Source organism: Lepisosteus oculatus, chromosome 13, assembly GCF_040954835.1.
Source record: "Lepisosteus oculatus isolate fLepOcu1 chromosome 13, fLepOcu1.hap2, whole genome shotgun sequence".
In the NCBI taxonomy this organism is placed as follows: Eukaryota; Metazoa; Chordata; class Actinopteri; order Semionotiformes; family Lepisosteidae; genus Lepisosteus; species Lepisosteus oculatus.
The window spans coordinates 7,886,793-7,908,950 of record NC_090708.1 but is presented as its reverse complement, the minus strand read 5'-3'; the positions used below and the strand labels follow the sequence as shown (position 1 = coordinate 7,908,950).

Below are 22,158 nucleotides of genomic sequence, written 5' to 3'. Positions count from 1 at the left end.
TATTTCTTTATACATAGAGACCTTAACACTCCCTCCTCTATATCTCTGAATTGGGCACTGATTACACTGCTGTATACATGTATGTTTTTTTTCTTTTGGGAAAATTTGCTATGGCAACCAGTTAAGCGGGCAGTGTGGCAACTTTCTGCTGCACACGAACGCAAAAATAATTCAAACCCAATACAAAGTGGTGTTTCAAAGGTTGCATCAGCTGTTACAGGAGGTTTTTTTTTATAAAAAACGAAACTGTTTCAGCTCTGCGTCTTGGTTCGTCCCCTTTTTACTAAACTGATTCTGTTCTCCGTGGGATTTCTTTCAGTTGGCTGATAGCGATTTGAAAACAAGTGTAGGTACTGCTATCCATGTAGAAGATAATGTGATTTTAAGAACAAAGAAACACAGTAGAAGACCAGATGATCTGTCTAGAATGGGAAATATTGCCATTCCCGAGAAACATGCTACTGTACATCCACAAAAAATAGCAATTTATATTAAAGGAAAGCTCACAAAAATCTGAAAAATTTAAATATAACACCATTCATAAATTATCGCAATGTTAGTTGTTAGTTAGCAAACCACACCATTAACCTTTATCTACAGAGGCAAGTTGCCTACCTCTGCTAATAAGGTAGGAAGCTGACTAGTTGGCGAGGTACATAGCAACAGTTACAACTGAGAGAAGGCCATTTTGCCCATCTAACCATTTGGAAGTTAGTAATTGATCCAAAGATCTCATCCAGCTGTTTCTTGAAGGAAGCCAGGATATTGGCTTCAAATACATGACTAGGTAATTTGTTTCATACTCTAACAACCCTTTAGGTACAGAGGCACCTCCTGTTCATGTAGTTTCCACTGGCACCTTTTGGTTTGTGTTGCCCTATTGAAATTCACCAGGGTGATTTTGTCAGTGTCCTTAAGGATTCTGAATACTTAGATCAAGTCCTCTTGCAGTCTTCCCTGTTCAAGAATAAAAAGGTTCAGTTCATTCAGCCTGTCAGCTAAGGATATTCTCTTAATCCAAGGAATGTAACTGATTGCTCTTCTCTTTATTGAATTCAGAACAGCAATATCTTTTCTCTAAAGTGGTGCCTAAAATTATGCACAGTATCCTCAATCCGGCTTTACTAGAGCATTATACAATTTTAACATAACATCTCTTGATTAACACACTCCTAACTATATATTTTAAGTTTTTATTGCTTCTCCACACTTTTTAGATGTAAATAATGTATTAACATACACAACTATAGTACGTGAAACCTCATCTCTTTTCCACATTTTGTATATAGTTTAGGTTTTTGCTACCTGCATACAGTACATAACCCTACACTTTTGTAAAACAAATGTCATCTGCAGATGTTTGCCCAATCTTGAATAATATCTTAATGCTTTTGAATTAGCTTTTTATACTGTTTGTGGCAGTCCTCCTCATTTTGGTATCACTTATAAATCAGAATAGTTTACTATACCAGAATCTAAGTTGCAGATATAAATTACAAAGAGCAGTGGTCCTATTACAAATCCTTGTTGTACTCCACTAATTACCCCTATCTGAGCATTCGTCCCTAACCTGTAATCTTTTTTATTCTTATTGGATTCTGTTTCTTTTAAACCAATTTTGAGTCCAGACACATTTCCCCAAATGGATTTTTCACCTGTAATTTGAAAATTATTATTTTATACAGAACATTATGAAAAAGCCTTCTGAAAATTTTAAATAACTTTATTGTAAATATCAAATGAAAGTTTGTGAACCCCCTTGTTTGGTTTGCATTCATGTATTGTATAACTCAGACCTAAAATGAAATTAAATCTTCCAATTAAAAATTGAAGGTCAAGTTCAATACTTAATAATTAAGTCTTAAGAAAAGATGAAGATAACCTGATTAAAAATGTTACCAAAGACACAAAAGACATAAGATAGATTTGGACTATTTAATGAAATGATCCAACAGTAAATATCCTCATGTGAACAAGTATTGTACTCATTAAATTATTCCTGTGTTATGACAAGTAAATTCATTATGCTGATTATTATTTCATCATCATGTCATCAACAGGGAATCTACTGCCAAGTTGCAAATGTTGTCTTGGGGAATTCTGTCCCATTCCTCAGACAAAACATGAAGAAGCATGTGCTTTTCACTGGTGTCTGAACTGCAAATACTACACATCATCACCATCTCTTCACCCAAATGCTCAGTGTGACCCAGTGCATAGTGGATTTCCACACAAGAAAGACATTTTGACATGAGGATGTGTGTGTTGTCCTGCTGTAATGTTCCTACATCAGGATGAGCCCAAGGGAAAGAAGAGCAGCAATAGAGCGATTGAAGACTTAATCAATGGAGTGCCGTGCAGTCAGGTTACTTCAATCAATACCAGTGGAGATCCATAGCAACTAGACGCTCCTGCTCAAATCACAGCACTTGGTTCTCCCCATCGATCTTGATGATATGTCACGACTCGTGGTCTCCACAGTGGCCGATCATTGACGGGCTGTGTTTGGGTCTAATGTCTGGCAGATTAAAAATTACTGGATGTGAATTTCCCAAATGGCAACAGAGAATGCATGGATTTAGCCTGACCTGCAGCATACAGATGCTTGACACTCAACAAGTTAAATTACCTGATCACCTGTGCCAAATCAACTCTCTCACTAATGAGGTGATTAGTACACATGCAAGTCAAAGTGTTTCGAGTGTATCACAGTCATCAATGATCAATTAATGAAAATGACACCAAAACATTTAATCAATACTCCAAATCCATATATTTTATTTTTTTTATAAACACAGATGCATAAAGTGATAATTTAACAAATTTATAATTTCTTTAGGGTTTGTAATCTATTAATTTTTTTTTTTACTGAATCTCACTTTTCTTAGAAAAACAATATTAAGCTGTAACCCCTCTTGCACTTTGATCCATGTAAGAGCCATTCATAAAAACCCCAGCATTAATCAATTCTTCTGCACTTGCACACACTGCGAGTCATCGCAGTACTAAAATCTTTCAAAATAAATTCATGCATAGACATTTATTTAATCAACGATCTGGAGATTCTACATCTCCAGAAGATACTTTAAAAACAAAACAAAAAGTACTTCAAAAACAAAGAGTACTTCAGCAGATGCAAACATATTCTTTGAAATGATTACTCCAAAAGGCACTATATTTTTAGTTATATACTGTAGTAACTATAGTTTCTGGACTAATGTTTTTCAATTTTCAGTTATAAAATAATTTAAATTTTTACTTTTAAATTTAAATTTACATTTGTAAAGTATTTTTATCAGCACGACTGTCAAAATGACACATAGGACAACAGTAAAAATTATATAAAACTATGCTACATAAACATTACAGTAAGTCCCATCCTACCCTTATTCAAAATATAATTATGATATAAATATCATTCAGTACAAATCCAAAACCCAATGTTTAATGGTTTCCTCCATTTTTAGGAGCCACCAGTGCAGGACATTTATGACAATGTACAAAAAGATCAGACTGTAGTAGATCCAGATGATGCTGTGTAACATAATCATTGTTTATATTCCTTTACAGAAATGAACACAAAACATCACAAAGGGAAGAGCAAATCCATTATCATCTGATGAGGTATTTACTCACTCAAGGTTTAAGATAGGAGCCCTGCTGTTTAAGAGGCTGCAGGATCAGCATATTTCTGCTCATTCTCCAACGTGTATAAATTGTGCTCTTTAATGTATTCGATCACAGAGTCTGGGAGAAGGTACTTAACACTTTGCCCTCGTTGGATGGCCCTACGAATCTCGGTGGAGCTGATCTCATTCTGGATCCACTCTCTGACCAGGAAGATGTTGTTCTTGTACCTGGTGAGGGTGTCCGATTCGTGGATGAATTGCCCGGAGTCACGTTCACCACGACTGACACACACCAAGCCAAACTTACTGACGATTTCTTCAAGGTGATCTTCTCTCCAGAGATGGGGGATCTTGAAGGTTTCCAGGAAATCGGCTCCACAAAGCAGCTTAAGCTCTGGTGTGTCTACTGTAAAATACACGAGATACGGTACCTGTGGTCTGCTGAAGGTAACAATCATCATCACATAAAAATATCTAAGACACTGGTATCATTTCTTTAGTATGTCAGCTATTAAATTCTTACATCCGCAAAGCAACTATGAATTACTTTGAGATTCCAGCATCTGCAATAATTCTTATTGCCGACTCCCTCTATAATTAATAAGACCCAGCGTATTAAATAATGCAAGCCATGTATGGTACTACATGAGATTACATACTTTCTGTTCCAGCCCTTGTTCAAAACCCACTTTACACCTGTAGAATTTTCAGATTTCTATTTTCATACATTTTCTCTTTTTCATGTTAAATAATTAACCGATCTTAATGTTTTTTATGAACGATTGCCCCTTCCAATCCCATTAGGTTGCTTTGGGGAACACTCAGTCACTGGAGTTATTTTCACATGAGTTCTGACAGCTTGTGGAGATAGATGCTGTTAGCACTTCTGCATAGTTCTCTAATGAAACTCAGCTCATCTAAACACAGTATGGCATCTGGCTCCCACTGCGCACAAGCAGAGAAAACTATGTGCTTATGGTAAGAAAAGCAGCTGGGTCTCTAAAGACTATTCTATCCTAAGACAAAATATCAAATTTCCATTGGCATACCTGTAAGTGTGCATTGAACAGATCACATGAAACCAAAGCACGTTCAAATGTATTACTGTAGGAAAAATCATGAAGAGACCAGGATTTTTTTTTGTAAATGTCCATTTCTAAGCAGTGTAACTACAGTTTATTTGAAAATTTGCAGCTTACAAGTTACGTCCCATTGATAGAGTGGAAGAAATTCATGAAGAATGGTCCAAGCAGTCTATAATTGTAAAATAACTATGTAATTAATGTAACAGCTTTTCTTGTTCATCTCTGGACTAGTGAAATGGAAATCTAATAAGTAAATTGATTCTTAAAATGTAGAGAGCTTTGCAAAAAATATATTGGTGCTTTTAGAAAATATATTTCAAGGATGTAATTGCTGTGCTACAGTACGTGGAGAATTTTAGAAAACAGTGCGTCAACAAAGTACACTGTTTAGGTTACTTTAGAAGACAATGTACCAAAACAATATATGCTGTCTGGGTCGTTAGAATTAGCCGAAAGTAACTGATAAGCTTTGAATAACAAATCTAGTGCTTCTTCTCTCGCTCTATGATGTAATCTGTTTTGTCTTAGGGAAAGGGGAAGTTTTAGAAGGGACAAAGCGCTGAGCTTTTTTACATTGCAACGTCTTATAAAAACCCTGTACTGCTTGTAACAAATTGAGTCTCTGGTTGCACTTTGCGAAGTGGCAGCAGGACTCCCAATTTTGCAATATTGAAATAAAGACCTTACTCAGGTGAGAACTCTCTCTTGTGGCTTCCTTGATAGTTATATTTCCATGACACTAGGAAGTAAGGAGGTTTACAATACAAATATCCAATTCAGTCAGGAGGAAAAATAAAAGTTCCCATGAAACAAAGACTTGATTTGTATTGTGCTGCTGTGGTTTTTCATAAGGTGTTGACTATCAATCCATTATCATTGATAAATTAGATGACAGCTACATGAAACAAAGACAGTAAAAGGAACAAAAGTTATGCACAGTTACTCACAGCCAAGAGGCAAATCATTCAGTCAAATGTAAAAGGGAAGGTTGAAATGATCAGACTGGGAAATACAGTATGTAAAGGTTAAAAAGATTATGTCTTTGTATGCCTCAATTAAAATTGACCAGGGAGTTTACAGGTAGTTCATTACCTTGTGATTTCTTTGTATGAGAATGGAGCTTACTCTCATCACACTTTCTTTTTTTGTTTTTTAGTGCTTTTCCCCCGCTTCAAATAACTACATGGTATGGAGTTGTGCTGTAATAAAACAACTGTTCCAAAAATATGAAAACGGATCAATTTTCTCCTGCATCACTATCTATGCCAGGTACTGTGTGATACATAAGATTTGTACGTGTCTTGGTTAAATCATTCTCTGTTTGTAATTGTTTTTTCCAAAAAGCTGCAGTAGCTCTGTGTCAAAGCTGCTCATTTTAGGATGAAAAGTTGGAGTATATTGTTACTATCCATTTCACATGTTATACAAAACCTGTTTTAAATGCATCACCTGCAGTTTAGAGGCCTTGCAGCGTATTCCTGAATATATGAGGTTAGATAAATACTTTTTCTGCAACTGGTTCCAGTTCGTGTTGGCCTTAAGTAAATACTGCCTTCTGTTTCTGGCTGGAGTACAATTTCTGGCATTATTAATTAGTGTGCGTTCTAAATCAAATTAGCTTCACATTCTAAAAATTCACATTAGCATTTCATAAAGGAATAATAAGAATTTTCCAGCGAAAACACAATTTCTAAACAATATGTATGTTTTGTAGCATGAAACAAAACTTTATTTTATTTTTTGTTTTATTACATTATTGTGCTTAAATTGTTTCACTATTAAGGAAGCTGGAAATGAATTCTGGGGGAGAAATTTTCTACTCTTCTCTAGGTACACAGAACTAAGGATAGAAACCACAGACCCTTACCTGTGGGGAATTTGTTGTTATGTTTCTTCACTTTGCTCATGTCATTCAAGCTGACCTGTGACTGATGCCAGTTAAGAAGCCTGTTATAATGTTGCCTGCAGAGCATGAAGAAGAAGAAGAAAAAATAAGGCTACTGTTTGATTAATCCCCTTAGAGATGAACAAGAAGATTTGTTCTAACTTTCAATTACGTGAACAAAAGTCGGCTTTAAAGTGCTACCAAGGAAGACAAGAGGCCACTTCATGGTTTAATCAGGTCTTTGCGAAATGCCGCTTAAAATGAAACTTTCACAAGGGGATTTGAATCAGGGACAAAAAGCCCTTTGTAATGTGTCACAAGTGTTTTGAACACACCTTCTCCAACTCCATTTCTCAAGCTCTTTTGCATGACCATGGCCCCACAGCAGTGAAGCCTACTTCATTTGGTGATAAAACTGAAAAGGGGGAAAAGGAAGCACTCTTTGACACACTGTACTTTGCATCTAACCAGTGACGAAAGCAAAGGTTGGGCTGAAGCCATCTACTCACAATGGCTGTAACCTCTGTCATGAAATTGCTCTTATTTTGCATCGTTATGCTGCTCAGCATATCATTCTTCACCTTCAGCTTCTCTCTAAACTATTGCTAGCTACACTTTGATATACACTATAATGCTACTCATTCAACAACACTTTAATAGCAGCATCCCCCTAAACTGATCATGTTGATGCATACAACACTGTAGGTACTAGGAGCCATGTAGAAATGTTTTATGACATATTTTACATTTAATACACAGAATATTATCCCAAAGCCCACCACAGAATAGGCATTATGAAGGCTTCAGTCATGGCATACCTGTGCTTGGCAGATATAGCTAAGTTGAATATTATTTTTCTTAAAAACTTGTAGCAGTCACTCTCTGTAGGTGTGAATAAAATGAGTGTGTCTATCAGGTACAATAAATAGTAAAAGCCACAGGGAAAACACAATGTTTAACACAACAAGCATAAGTAAATCCTTGTGCAAAATAAATTTAGCTCTTGCTGTAATTGTACTATGATCATCAAGAACTTTTATTACAATATTCACAGTAGAACTCTGTGCATACCTTTTTATCATAGATAAAATATAATATATTATATATATTATAAGATATCATATGTTATATATAATATATCATAGACATATTAGCTAAACTTCGTCATACCTATCATAATGGTTAAAAACGAGCAAGGTGAAACTCAATTGAAAGTCAGATTAAAAGAAACTCAAGAGTCAATATTTGAACATCGTAATGTAAAACACGAACTTCTTTCCTCAACTATGATGCAGTCTGTCAGCATAAGAATGCTCACTTCCAATAAGCAAAACAACATTTACTCTCGGCAAACTCTTTAAAAAAGGCAAAAATGTTCCCCACAGAACTTCACCAAATGACTGGCAATCACAGACACGGCCATTCAAGAGTTTTTTTAAAGTTCGTCATCTCTAAAAAGCCAACCACTCATTCCCTGCAGCACGCAGAGAAAACCATTTAAATTATTCCTATGAGATATCTATGAAAGATGGATATCTTGGAAATAGCAGACTACATTTGAGGGTTTTGTTAACTTTTACATTTTCATTCCCCACATGAACAAAGTTGTGGGAAAAATTACAAGACTGTGAAAGAAAAAAACACTTGACATGGAAAGCAGAGTATTCTGGGTTATAGGAGGTAACTGTTTTGTATTAACCTGCAGTAATGTGAAAAAAAAAACAACCCATAATGCTTATATTTGTCCAGTTTAACACAATTTGAATTTAGGATGGTGTACAAGAAGATTCCCCAAGTGCATCCAGAGGGCTCTTAAAAGACAAGTGGCAATTTAGCATAAACGGTTTTGTATTGTACAGCACAAGTGTTGTCTAATCCAGTAATTGCTGTAACTTCTGTTGTCTTGTTAGTAAAAGATAACAAGTGTAAAAAACTATGCCATTTTCCAAAAAGATTGGAGGTGTTTTTCAATACCTTGTAAATCTATAACCGGCCAGGACTTAGATGCCATTTGCTTCTTCTTTTTATCAACACTAAGTACAGAAGTCCTGGGCCTTGTAAACACACCCCTGAATAGATGACATGGAGTCAGGCCCAGAGGAGGATGTGGCTTTATCAGCCTTCCCTCCTAAAACACAGAGATGATTTGTTTCTATGAAACAAAAAAGAATAATGTCTCAAGACCCAGGGGCAGGATTACTGGGGTCTAGCAAAAAGGGCAGGAGAGAGCCAACAGATCTGATGTCTTTCGTTGCCCTCAGCTAACCAGAGGAAACAGCTGGCAAGGGTTTTAGTTCAGTTTTCTGTCTGGCTTTGCCTGATACCAAGCGCTTGCGGTACACAGGCCAAAATATTTTACGCAAAGCTACTTTTTTGCTATCAGGATTGTCAGAAACTCCCCCTGGAGCAAAACACCACTCTGTGACTGTTCTTCATGATCATTTGGTTATTAAGTCATTGGAAGAGCAACGCAACAAAAAAAAAAACAAGAATGATTTTTAATTACCTATAGTAGTATGAAAATAGTGTTAGTTTATGGGGATAGACATAAATCCAAGAACAACAGGCTCAACTTCTCCAGCTGAACAGTGATTATACACAAATTTTGGGATAGATACAGTTCTCCAGAAATGTCCAGAATTCACTGTCTTATATTAACATTATAATCTATAAATTATGTTTGTACAGAAAAAAAGCACTAACATACATAAAAGTAATCTTTCTTAACATTCAAGCATTAACAGGCTTAGGGATAATGTTAAAATGGTTCATTACCATTTTTGTTTAAAATAAAGAATCCATTAAAGAGGAAGATAATGTGTTTTTATGATGAGTCCTTACAATATAAATCAATATTTAAAGCAAAGTTTGCACAAGGGTGTCTGTAACCCCTGTCACTGCTAAGTCAAAGGCAATGTTAAATTATTAGGTGCTTGGTAAATAAAAGATGAAGAATCTGCAATCCATGGACAGTTCTCTTACACTAAAAGGATTGTTCAACAAAAAGCTGTACTCAATATGTACTTACTAATACATATTGTGTTGTCAGCTATTATAGGATGTCAAAACTACTGTATAACCTTCTTCCTCTGGAAAAACAATAACAGCATTGATTTTACTGTGTTTTTGTTGCTGTAGTGAAAGCTCCAGACAAATAAAACCTTTAAAGAATTAAAAAGATGTGAGCATTTTTGGCATAGCCTAACCTTAAATTTAATTTCACATGACGGCCTGTCTTTGAAGTTTTTAACATTTTTCAAAGAAATAGAATCGCTTTCCTCCTTCTTTCTCTAAACACCTGAAAAAAAAATTCAGCTCACAGTATTACATTTTCATTCTAATATTTTCTTGCAGCAGGTGCATCCAATTGCTGGTCATTAGATGCCAGTCATCCCACAGTTAGCTTGGACATAATAGTATTTTTAGCAAAAACCTCACAGTTCTTTCACCCTCCTTGCTCAGCCTACATTTCTGAAACTAAAGTGAGAACCAATGCACACAGATCAGCCATATTGTGGTTCTCCTCTGCAGGGAATCGAGCTAACTTCAGTGTGCAGTGCAGTTTTATTACCTCGCATGAGTCAAATATGGTCACAGCAGGGATGCACAGCATCTGCCCCTGGGGACTGGAAGTCCTCCAGGTTATCTGAATCACTAAACTGAGGTACATAATTAAAGCTGCAGAAACAATGAGACACCTCCACCGATCTGTAGGTTCTTGTAATTAAAAGGCTATCTGTGCAAGTAACATGCTGGACAAGGGTGCTGTAGGAATCATGCTGTGTGGTAGGCTAGGCATTTATTTATTTTTGTCCGGGGGGCCTCTTTTGCTCGTTTTTTCTTTATCTTTTTTTTTTACCTCAGTGTGGTGACTGTTGTGATCCACTGAGGCTGCTCGCTTTCCCAGGAGTCCGCTCGGATCCAGTCTGAAGTCCGCAGGGCCAGGTGCGTCATGGCGACGCGATGTGTGGCCGACACCAAGCCTTTCTTGCCATATTTGTCGCTGACGGGTGAAACAATGCCTCCGATAACTTCATAATGCCCTGGAAGAGCAGAAGAAGCCTCTTCTCCATGGACTGAAATTACATACAGTCTGTACAGCCTATCTATAAATATACCTTAATGAATTTCAGTGAACAACCTGTATATAATATATAACCAACCACACATTAGAACACATTAAAGTAGCCCTAAAACACTCTGCAGGTAAACAATTTAATTTATTAATAGAAAATCAGAAAAAAATAAACACATACTCTTAGTATTTCACATTAATACATGATTAGTAACAGAACTTTATTTGTAGTTTATACTCCACCAATTTCTGAAACCAGTGTTTAATTTTAAAAAATGTAGTGTGCCAAGGCAAAGGGAACAGGAAATATGGTCTTTCACCATCTGGATTAAAAAGAATGACAGGGTTCTCTCCTCTCCTGTAGACTATTAGACACTACTAGGTGGTGGTACAGGGATCTTTGACAATCACACGATGTTTTAATTCATTATAAGAAACAATACAAAACACCTTTTTTACAACATTCTGTGACTTATATATGAGGAAGATATAAAATGACATGCTGCAAAGATATAAATGACAAAAAAAGCTATCTTTAACAAATAGAAAAAATAAAGCCCTTACAAAAAAGAACATAAACAGTACTCAGTCTTAAAAATAAGCCTGTTTGCATTCAATCCCTACTTTGTGTTAGCTTATTATTTTATGATTTAGTGCCTTCATATGCTCAGAAATAGGCTTCTTGTTACATTGTCACTCTTTTACCAAACAGCAGTTTTCTAACCCAGTACTTAAGACCACACTGTTGATCACTGATGCATATACTGTAAGCCTTTCACAAAGGCCTCATGCTTATATGAATAAGCTCTTTCCGGCACACGTGCTGTGTAGCCACATAGATTCTGGACCAAGGCCTAAATTGTACTGAAGTGTAATTCCTTGCATTTTGCAATTTATCACCTTTAGTCTTGCTTTGACAATACATCATGCAATGAAATGACCATGGGTTTACAGTGCATGACCAATGTTTACTAAATGTAATTAATTATGTTCTCTCAGTGCACGCTTTATAGGACAAAATCCACACTGTAATATTATGGTGCTTTAATATATTTGTGTTCTAAATTTCTTAAACATGTCCACAAGCGTCAGTAGTAATATAATATTTTTTCATTACCTGTCATGCAAATTCCATCCAGACACCTACATTAACAGAAAATAGGGTGATGGGAGCTAATATACAGGCCTGCCTTCCATGCAAGTCTCTGCAGATTAAGAAGGAAATATTTTCTTTATAAACGAACACAAGGAAAGAATCGGCTTTGCCAATCTGTGAAAAATCACACTCGCGGATTAACCCTGCTCAGGGCAAAGCAGAAATCCACCATTTAATCTAGGAGTGTGTGAATCTAGAGCTTTATCAGCCTGAACAGAAATGTTTTGTATTCCAAACAGTAATAGGTACAGTACAGTATGTTCATTCTTAAAGCATTGAATCAAACTAAATGTAATTCTCCAGTATGTGCACTATGATACTATCTGGCAGTATGGGATAGGCATAGAGTAAAGGGGAATATTTTGAATATCTTCGAGAATATGGATAATTACAAACTTTATGACAACACCTGAGAATATCTAATTCTTATGGTAATATTTTTTATAATATATTGTTTACCAACAATGGCCTAAAACTTAATCTTCATACTATCTAACTTGCATTTGAGAATCTCTAGCAGGGTTGTTCCCTACAGTAGATGCAATCGATACCTGACTACAATTAAAAAAAGTTAGCATATCCTTTATACTTTATATGACATTGTATATTTTATAGTAATGTACCATTTATGTTAAGTGGACATTGTCTGTTTTTAAATTATGATCAAATAGCTGTCCTTTAAAACACTTTGTAACAATGAAATAGATAATCCTTTCAAAGGAAGACTGGAATAAAGGTTAAAAAAAGATTATGAATATGGCTTCTTATTCTGAAACAGACATAATCCTTCATCTTATTTTTCCTATCACCTGAGACCCCATTCTCTGCGAATCCTAACAGAGTGCCTTTTCATTTCAGTGTGATAAAATCGTAAAATGGAACAATGCTAAATTTATGTCTGCTCAGTTCCTTTGTGGTTCAGAGTCAATAGGGGAATCTTACATAAATTTAAAAAAACACACAGCCGACGAAAAGGCATAGCTTTCGAGGAGCAGAATGTAAATCACACTTTATTACTGATCAATATTACATCTTATAACCATGTATATTTCACTACATGGATTTCTATTTCCACAGAATATGGGATCTGTTCAGCAGCTAAAGATTAACAAATAACCTTGCCCAAAACTCTGCCTGTAGCATGAATGAATGACCTTCAGCTGGATGTAAATAGAATATTATATTTAGAGGCAATAGCTGTCAGTCACCTTTGTCCTGTTCGAAGGCTACAGCACTTTTTTCACATTTTGTTTCCATCTCCTTAATTGTTAGAAAAACAAGTCCAGGTCTGAAGGCAATTTAAAAGACACACACTAGAGAAAGACACTGTTTTCATTCCACTCTTAAAAAACAAAAATATTAAGTTTACATTTGGGTGGCATGGTGGTGTACTGGCTAGCTGTAGTACTTCACAGTGCTCGGGCCCTAAGTTCAATTCTAGACTGGGGTGCCGAATGCAGTATGTAGAGCTTGTTTACACTCCCAGTGTTTTTGTGGGTTTTCTCTGGATTCCTCTCATAGTCCAAAGACATACTGTGGGTTAAATTGCTTTTGAAAAAACTAGCGCTGGTGTGAGTGTGTGCCTGTGTATGCTCTGCGGTGGACTGGTGTCGTGTCCAGGGTGTACCCTGCCTTGAGCCTATGGCTTGCTGGGATAGGCTCCAGCACACCCCTGATTCTGAACAGGATGAAGTGGTTAAAAAATGGATGGATGGAAGTTTGCATATTAATCACCTGTAGAGATACTTATGAAATACAAATACATGTTATAAGCATACTGTTCCATGTGATGTTTTCTGTGACAATGCAGAATAATATTTTTATTAAATATGCCTGGGATATTACATTAATTAAGAATTTGTGACAGAAGGACATTAAAAAATTCTTTAGATTCCTTTAGCACAAAGGACCTTTGCATATATCCCACCTTAAAACATTAATTACTCAAACATAATAAAAGACATGAACAGGGCACTAAACACTTTAAAATAACACAAAAAGGTGTCACTTTGAGCCATATGGCCTTTGATTCCAATCATCATTCATTTGCACTGACCCTCCGATGACTTACTTCAATTTCCCTGTGATATAGCAATGTGAAAGGAAAATGCAAAATATATGCAGAGCCTTCATTACGAAACAAGAAATTTGTTGTATAATAGCACAAAGAAAGTAAAACGTGAAATGCAAAAATGATTTATAGGAAAAGATCTTTTATCTCAAAGTAGCAGATGTTGTATATTTAATAAGACAGTGGGAAGCAGATGGTATATTGAGAAGATGTGTTTGCAACCTTATTCACAATATAATGCATTCCCCAGAAAGGGTACTTGCTATTAGTTGCAAACAATGGTTGATTTTTCACTGCATTCATACAACAAAACTGTAGAATGATACAAAAGGTGTTTTTATTTTTCTTACCACGAGCACTCTGATTAAAATTTGGCCACTTTATAAAAGAAATACAGAAGACAGTAAACTGCTTTTGATTCTGAGTTTACATAATTCACTAAATCGAAGGCTCTAGCAGTGAAAAATTTTGATTGAAGTTCAGTTTTTACTGTGGTCTGCCTCAGATGCACAATAAAATGCATTTATGAATAGGACCAAACAGAATATGTTCCATTGTTTTTTAAAACAGAAAAGCTAGAAACACAGGATGGCATTTGGAGATTTCACAGGAGTTCTATATTACTTTTCAGTGATTTCTTCTCCGGAAACAAAAAAGAGAATCACAGACTGACTTTCTAGGACTCTAACTGGCAAAATATTGAAGGACTCTTAGGGCTGGGTTACAGCAGTACAGGGAGTGTAGAAATACCAGATGTGGTTTCCATGAATATTTATAAGATACGACCACAGTGAGATATGGTATTTGACCCCACAATCACATTATTCTGAATATGCATAAGGAATTATATTTTTATAGTTACTTACATTTTAAATGAAGCCACAGGTTTGTGGTGCAGTGCTATTTGCATTTGACCTTGTCTCCGCTTTCGTCATTTGAAAAGTCAAAACTACTAAACATCAGTACTTATGAAGGTATTAGATAGATAGATAATACTTTATTATTACAGTATCTTACAGGAACACTGCGGTACAGGAACATTAAGAACATAGCCTGAATTAAAAATGGGGGATAAAAGAAATGAAGTTCCACTGTAGCTGTAACCCACTGGCCCTAACGTGGCTGAAGCATAAGAGAACAAAATCTGAAGCATGGGATATTAATTCTGTTTCTACACAGACTCAGTCAGATAAAGTGGAAATGAACATTTTGACAGATCTTCTGCTTTCTCCCTCTGAAAATCCTATACCACTTCTCCATTTAATGGTAGTTAAATGCGTGGCCTATTGGGCACAGCCTCACAGGAGGCTGGGAAAAACGAAATACTGCAGAATCACACCAACCTGTTTGATGCATATGGTCTCTTGCTAGTTCGAACAGGCGCATGTGTTGGTTGGTAATGGGGTTGAAGGAGCCACAAGCCAGCAGCACAAGGGGAACCCGGCCTCGGTAAGCCATTGTCACACAGGGCCTGAGGTGTTCACTCCACATTCTAAAATAATCAAAGCAGAACACAAGAAAGCAAAGCAGAAATCTTCTTGCCTTATCTGCTGACATAGATCTGATGTCAAATTCCTACATTCCTTCCATGTAAAGAATTCCTACTGGATAGTGAAGTGGTTCTGTTAAAATCTTTTTTTTTATGATTTCATATGTGCAGTCTTTTAAATCTGCCCGTGAAGAAAGAGGCAGCAATAAAGATGGTGATTGCACTAGATAACATATATTGTACTGTAGGTGTCAGGAATTTACCCGCATGTTTTAATAATGTGTTTATTTTTTTTTATATAAGTTAAAAATTGTTAAAGTAGTGTGTAAATACTAACCCTAACCCTACCTGGGGTGTCAACTGAGCATTTCCGCTGTTTATATCTGAACATCTCTGGGTTTATGATTTTGACATGTTCCCCAAACCAAACAGAATGAATGGGAAACAAAGAAGACCACTGATAGAACCACTTGCATTTGAATGGCAATCAATAATGCTTGGTGTCAAGTTCTGATCCAACCGACTCAGTTTTGTAATACAATTGCTGTGGACTGGACCGCAACATCCAGGTTTTTTTAAAAAAAATTGCAGATAGGAGTTAAAAACCACTTGTCCTAAACCTGATTTGGGACCCAAAATTCATTCTTGAGCTTAAATAATAACTCACATCTGTGTTGTTTACACATCATGAACAAATGTCAGAGTTAAACTGACATTTTTAAAGGTTTTAGTTAGGTAACAGCGTAACCCCATTCCTGATATTAAATAATAGACTACATTCCTGATCAGTTCTGATCTGCTTCTAACATTTTTCCTAAGATAAAAAGCTGCAGAATTAAACTCTTAGGTAAAAAGCAAAACGTTCAATATCTGTCAATAGGTACTTCACCAAAACATGTTTTCAAGTGTGTCTCGACCATTTCCTATTTCAATATATTTCTCCAGTGTTTGCCTTTAAGAGTAAGCTTTAGTCATTTTGAGGCTGTAATTTTCTTTTTTCTGCTTCTGATTTCTGATAATCACTTGCACCATTAATGGCCAACAGCTCAGAGAGATACTACATGGCAAAGGTGACACTACCCAGTGATGGAAATCAATGTTTTGTTAAGGTTAAGAGCCTGTTAATCAACTCTTCTATCTAGTCATCATTACGCAGAGCTATAATTCAGCTCCATTAAGCACCTGAAAGTGGTAAATTGCTTGATCAAAGCGGAAATCTTGAGACAAAAATGATACGCCTGAGGAGTTCATTGCGCCATTGATTAAATGGGTAGCATTGGATCCATTACTGGTCACAATGGGCTTTAGTTTACTTAGCAGTTTAATATTACTGAAATCAAGCATGCATTATCATAAAGATGTCAGTACCCCTGCCACAGAAGACATTCACAATTCTGGAAACACATTGCACACTAAATACTATAGATCCACAATATATATTATATTAATATTTAAAAAAATAAAACTTGACTGTTGCAATTCATGCTTAATTAGTACTGATGCCATATATAGTACAGTATATAAAACCTTTTCTGGTTACATCATAGCACCTTTGGATTATAAACCACATTACTTTCTGACTCGTTAGAATGTTATATTACCTTCAGGCTACTATGTCAAGGTAGACCACAGAGGATCAATCTGTGGGCCAGCATGAAAATCTAAAAAGAGCAAGTAATAGGTTTATTCTATGCTGAAAAGAGAAGAAAAAAAACATAATGTTTTGGCTAATATGTCAATCAGTCAATAAATGAATTAATTAATAGTTGTACTCAGGAAAGAATGAGCCCTGATTATATGTAGACAACATATTTAAATACATTAGAATTAAAAAAAATAAACAGGTTTATTAGTCTACACTTTCTAATGCTAATGATACAACTTATAATGTTGGTAACAGGAGTGATAGAACATCCCAGTCTATGGAAACTGAAGATTTTCCATTCACTGGAACAGCATGTAGTTTCTGAAGGTTATTACACAGGGGTCAGTGAAGAAGATTAAGACCTAATACCAGATGGATTGGAAATCTGCAAACTATGCACTTGCTAATCTTGCTAATGTCTCAGTGATAGTCTAGGAGTTGTTGATGTTGAATTCTGCTGAGAAGGTGGCTCTGCTAAGCAGAGCCTCTTCTTAATATTAACACAACTCACTCAAACAGTAATGAGTGATGTAATTTCTTTTTTTTTCCCTTTTTTGACACAAATGGACACAAGTTTTCTTGCTAGAAACTGGTCCATTTAGTTCTCTTACTATGCTGTAAGTCATCCACCCATTTTGACCACGGGTACAACAGCGACTATGAGCTTTGTTATGAACTAAGTATTAATACAAGTTTGCCCTGAAACTTAAAGAAGTTTGGAAAACAGTTGTGTAGACATCACGTCAAGGACATTGCAACTCACAGAGGAAAGTCCAGAGCTTCAAACACAATTTCATATTTTCCTTCAGTTTTATAAGTTGCCAATGCATTAAATTATACTACCATTGGACAGGCAGGCAATCCAATTTCCCATTCATCAAAGTAAGGGCGCTAGGATAAACAATTTCTTGAGACACATTTCACAGATATTCAAGAGTTATGGATATCGAAGGGCCTTTCATTTTCTTCCATCTGAACAGACAGAAACACACTTCTGTCTTTTTGCCTTATTGAGCTTCTCAGTATTACTGAAGCCTGTTAGAGTCATAGGTCAACCACTTTCATACAAAAAAACCTGAGAGATATCGGAAAGACATTATTGCTACTATTACAGGTGTCAAATTGCTGAAGATTTTCTACAGCTGAATAGCAGTAAAAGGTTACCCTAGACTTCTAGGAGCAGTATAATAAACTCATGAAATATAAAACACTCTCATTGTTTGACTCCAGCAATGAATCTGCAGTAAGGTCTGATTTTTATAACTACCCTTTTAACAGAGGGCATGTTTCAAAATTTCTGGATAACCTTTAAAAGAACCATAACAGGTTTTTGGCCCTCTCATTATTAAGCATATTTAAGTCTTATCGTCAAAATTCATTCCAACTTCTCACTGAGGCAATATTCCTGAAGCCAATAAATACAAAAGAAATTGGACAATGAAAGACAGGCCTATCCTACTAATATTCACACTTGAGACTTCTACCACAGATGAGGACAGAAGTGAGAAACCAGTACTGTACTGTGAAATAACTTAGGTAAGTGAATTGTGAAAATGTAACACATTTTCAGATCAGACCTTGGCCCTCACTGTATCCTGGACCTGGAAATTCAAAGCAGTACAGAATATATGCTCCCTGACTAAGATCCAGTTAAAGCACAAAATTTAAGGCGCTTCAAAATAAAGAAGCTTCATGTTCTCATATTTCCTCAAACCTATGGAAGAGGAAGTAGAATGTAGCATACAACTATCTCCTCTAGAATCAAAGATCTTTGCTTTTTGTTGTTGTTTGTACATAGTTCATTTTTTCTCATATTTAATATGGAAAAAACAATAAGGATATTGTTAAAAAATATTTGCAGAAGAGATGAGACACTAGCTGCCCACTACAAGCAAACCATAATCCATCAGGCTAAGCAATGCAAGAGAAAGCAATGTTTTACATAGAACAAAAATTTGAAACTTAGAACTGAACTAATGAAAAAACTACAGAAAGTATGAAAGAAAGAAACTAAATAGTAAGAAGAGAATAGTGTTTCTAAGATAATGGTGTCATAGTCAACACTTTAAATGTATGATGGATTTTTGACATGGAAGATGAACACTATTTACAATCAGTGGAAGAGATCCAGAATATACAGAATTCAGAAGAGACCTTACTCAAAACCTTGATATATGTGAAAACTGCTGTTTGAAACATTTCATTTCAAGTAAATCTTTGTAAAAATATATATTTTTTTACATGTTATATTGATAATAATAATAGGCATTTATCTTTTCATAAGTATGATTCAGACAAATTGTGCTGCCTATTTAAGAAATTAATAACTACATTTTCCTTAATGTCTAAATTAAAAATTAAAATAAGGCTTTCAGAGAGGTGCTATAAGGGACATCAGTATCTTAAGTACTGTATCTTCTTATCTGTTATACAGTGAGAAAAAGGTGAGCAATTAATTATGATTGATTATTCAAGCTCTATCTGCCAACAAGAACAATCTTACAGCACTTCAAAAAAGATTCACATGAAAAGACCCCTGTTTCCTTTGGTATGTCACTTAAAATGCCATGCTAATTGGCTGCTTTGGACTTAAATCATGTTTTAAATACTTCTATATGAGAGAGCACAACGCTTCAGTAAACATCCTTCTTATATCATAAAACACTTGTGATGAAATAAAGGTAAATACAAAATTCACAATCAATATCTTAAGTATGGTACATTCTGCTGAGCCCTTTTGAGCCTTTTCCAGACGTACAGTAATTGAAAACAACCTACACCTATTTTGCCCTTCAATGGCTCAAATAAAAAATGAAAAACATTAACCAGATACTCAGCTTGACTTCAGATTTCAATGACAAAATGTATTTCTCACATCTCTGGATAAAGCTGAGAAAACATTGGGCACAGAAAAACATTTTTTTTAAATAGACATTCAAGTAGGGAACTGCATCAGCATGCATAGGCAGCAAAAGAACAGGTAAAGGCTCATTCTATGCTGATAGATAAAGAAAAGAGACACTATGTTTCAGCTGCGTAGGCTTCACAGCTGAAAAGCTGTTTCTTTTCTTTACCTTTCAGCATGGAATTAACCTAACCTTCTCAGATTTAAAGAGAGTAGCATCTAAGATATGATGCTCTTAGCAAGACCACAAGCATATGAGACTCATTTAGTCCATATTCTTTACTTTTTTAGACTAGAATTAACTTTGAGACATGGGTTTAAAAGATACATCCACAGACATCTGGAAATTTAAAACTGCAGTTGAGAAAAAACAAAAACAACAGCAATAATATGTGACAATTTGATTTTAACAGTGCCTGCATACAATTTGTACTTTTATAATGTATTTATTCTAAAGCATGTATTCTTACTTTCAAGAGATAATTTAAGATTTTTAAATCTTAAACATTCTTGGGAAATGTCCTCCAGCTCTTTGTATGTCATTATCCTAGACGAAGTTGTCGACCTTGATTACTTAATTGAAGCCTTAATTGAACTAACAAGTTGGGTGATGGGAATTTGTTTTATAAGATCCACCCCCAAAAATGTTTTAAAAGCTAAAAAAAAAACAACTCAGAGAGTTTACATTATTTGTATGCTTAAATAATCTAAGTTCAACTGTGTAACTGAGACTTTGGCAGGAAGAAAAACCACCTGGAGTGTCTGTCTACTTCCCTAGGTGATAAATCATAATGCAGAAAGACTATATTCTTTCAGTCTGCAACTGAGAATATTAAATACATATTCAAAAAATGAATGACATAAATTACAGGAGAACACATTAGAACAGTTTATGACTCATTTATGACTTTATAAAGTAGTCACCATGAATTAGACACTAACTATGCCATGCTGGGCATGAGAAAAATTAATCTCATTGCTATGCAAAGCAGCAAACACACAAGCTTAGCATATCATGACAGATCTGTGAACAAGGGACAAAGACACTGTTTTCTTCACATGTACAGCAAAAAGTGGCTCAGTCTTCTAAGGCTTAGGCTTTGTTTTTGTTACTGTCTTAATGAGTTAATTAAATTATCTGGAAAATAAATTCAACCACCCTCTATTTTAAGGTTTTAATCAGTTGCTAATTAAAAGTTATAGCACCTGTCAAACCTGCAGGACTCTGGCCTTTGAGGGCTATAATTGCTATTTCTGTTGCAGTAAAGTGAGATGTTCGGATGCTGGCAGGCTATACTTAAAAATTTCCAAGCTCACATTTTATAATTCACTACCAACAAATTATCTAACAAGTGTTTTTTTTTTCAGTCAGTATTGAAGATTAGCACAAAGATTAAAAGATTAGCACTTCTTTTCTTTAAAAAAAAACTGTTGTATCAGTTTTAATTTGCAAATAATGGACTCAAAACGTACATAAGAAATCATGACGCTTAAATAACTACATACTGTACAGTATGTCGCAACACAGTTTCAAAGGATTCAAGCCAAAACAGTAATAAACTAGTATTCGCAGCATTACATCGCAGAATAAAGAACGGTGCGTACAGTTACAAAAACTAGACAGAATTAATTCAAACTAAAAAGTTACAAAGTGTTAACGTGTCATACTTCACGTCAATTAATAAAAAACATTTTTTAGCTGTTTTATCGTGTTACTACTTCTACACAACTTCAGGTTGAGATAGTTGTATTATATTTTAAGTGCAAGAGATGCTCTTTTTATTTCATTAATATAGTTTTTGCACGGGCAAAATAAAAAAAAAAGACACCTCTTGTGAAAATCCAGCTTTTCCGGAAATGTTGCAGTAAATCACGTCACTAAACTGTAATGTAATTTGCAGTGACCAAACACAACGCATTTACAGTAATTACCTTTCTCTGGGCGGTTTATACAAAGTCTGTGTAACACCATTAACATTCCCCCGGACAACCGATCTACTATCTACAGAGCGACTTCACACACAACACAGTGAAGGAAACGCTGACCTCTGGTGGTTCATTATACAAGGAGGAGCGTGCGAGGAAGTCCGAAGCACTTGCACGAATAACTACAGCTATTTGAGTATGTAAGACGGAGATATAAATTACAGATATATATCATTAAAGATGTTCCAGGCCAACACTGTTTGAATAATTACGATATTATCGTCTGAATACT

The 22,158-nt window shown here is 35.4% G+C and overlaps 1 protein-coding gene across 4 annotated transcripts; it reads right to left on the bottom strand.

Annotated features, from left to right (window-relative positions):
* Positions 1 to 2,766: 2,766 nt before the first annotated feature.
* Positions 2,767 to 21,914, bottom strand: nmnat3 (nicotinamide nucleotide adenylyltransferase 3). 4 transcript variants are annotated; one of them, XM_069197488.1, is made up of 6 exons: positions 21,770 to 21,830; positions 16,992 to 17,051; positions 15,245 to 15,393; positions 10,459 to 10,675; positions 6,582 to 6,676; positions 2,767 to 4,035 (listed from the first exon to the last, which is right to left on the bottom strand). In XM_069197488.1, exons 3-6 carry the CDS (start codon positions 15,390 to 15,392, stop codon positions 3,665 to 3,667), a joined length of 831 nt encoding a protein of 276 aa, XP_069053589.1. In that variant the 5' UTR covers position 15,393; positions 16,992 to 17,051; positions 21,770 to 21,830; the 3' UTR covers positions 2,767 to 3,664. The 4 variants fall into 4 exon arrangements, with proteins under 4 accessions (XP_069053589.1, XP_069053588.1, XP_015216441.2 ...); XM_069197487.1 differs by lacking the exons at positions 16,992 to 17,051; positions 21,770 to 21,830 and adding an exon at positions 21,873 to 21,914; XM_015360955.2 differs by lacking the exons at positions 16,992 to 17,051; positions 21,770 to 21,830 and adding an exon at positions 21,873 to 21,914 and having other exon boundaries at positions 10,459 to 10,642.
* Positions 21,915 to 22,158: the final 244 nt, after the last annotated feature.

Coding starts and splice junctions, on each gene's coding strand:
- nmnat3 (XM_069197487.1), bottom strand. CDS start 15,392: ATGTGGAGTGAACACCTCAGGCCCTGTGTGACAATGGCTTACCGAGGC. Junction 6,677..10,458: donor ACAACAGTCACCACACTGAG/GTAAAAAAAAAA, acceptor CATGCTCTGCAG/GCAACATTATAACAGGCTTC. Junction 4,036..6,581: donor TAACAACAAATTCCCCACAG/GTAAGGGTCTGT, acceptor TGTATTTTACAG/TAGACACACCAGAGCTTAAG.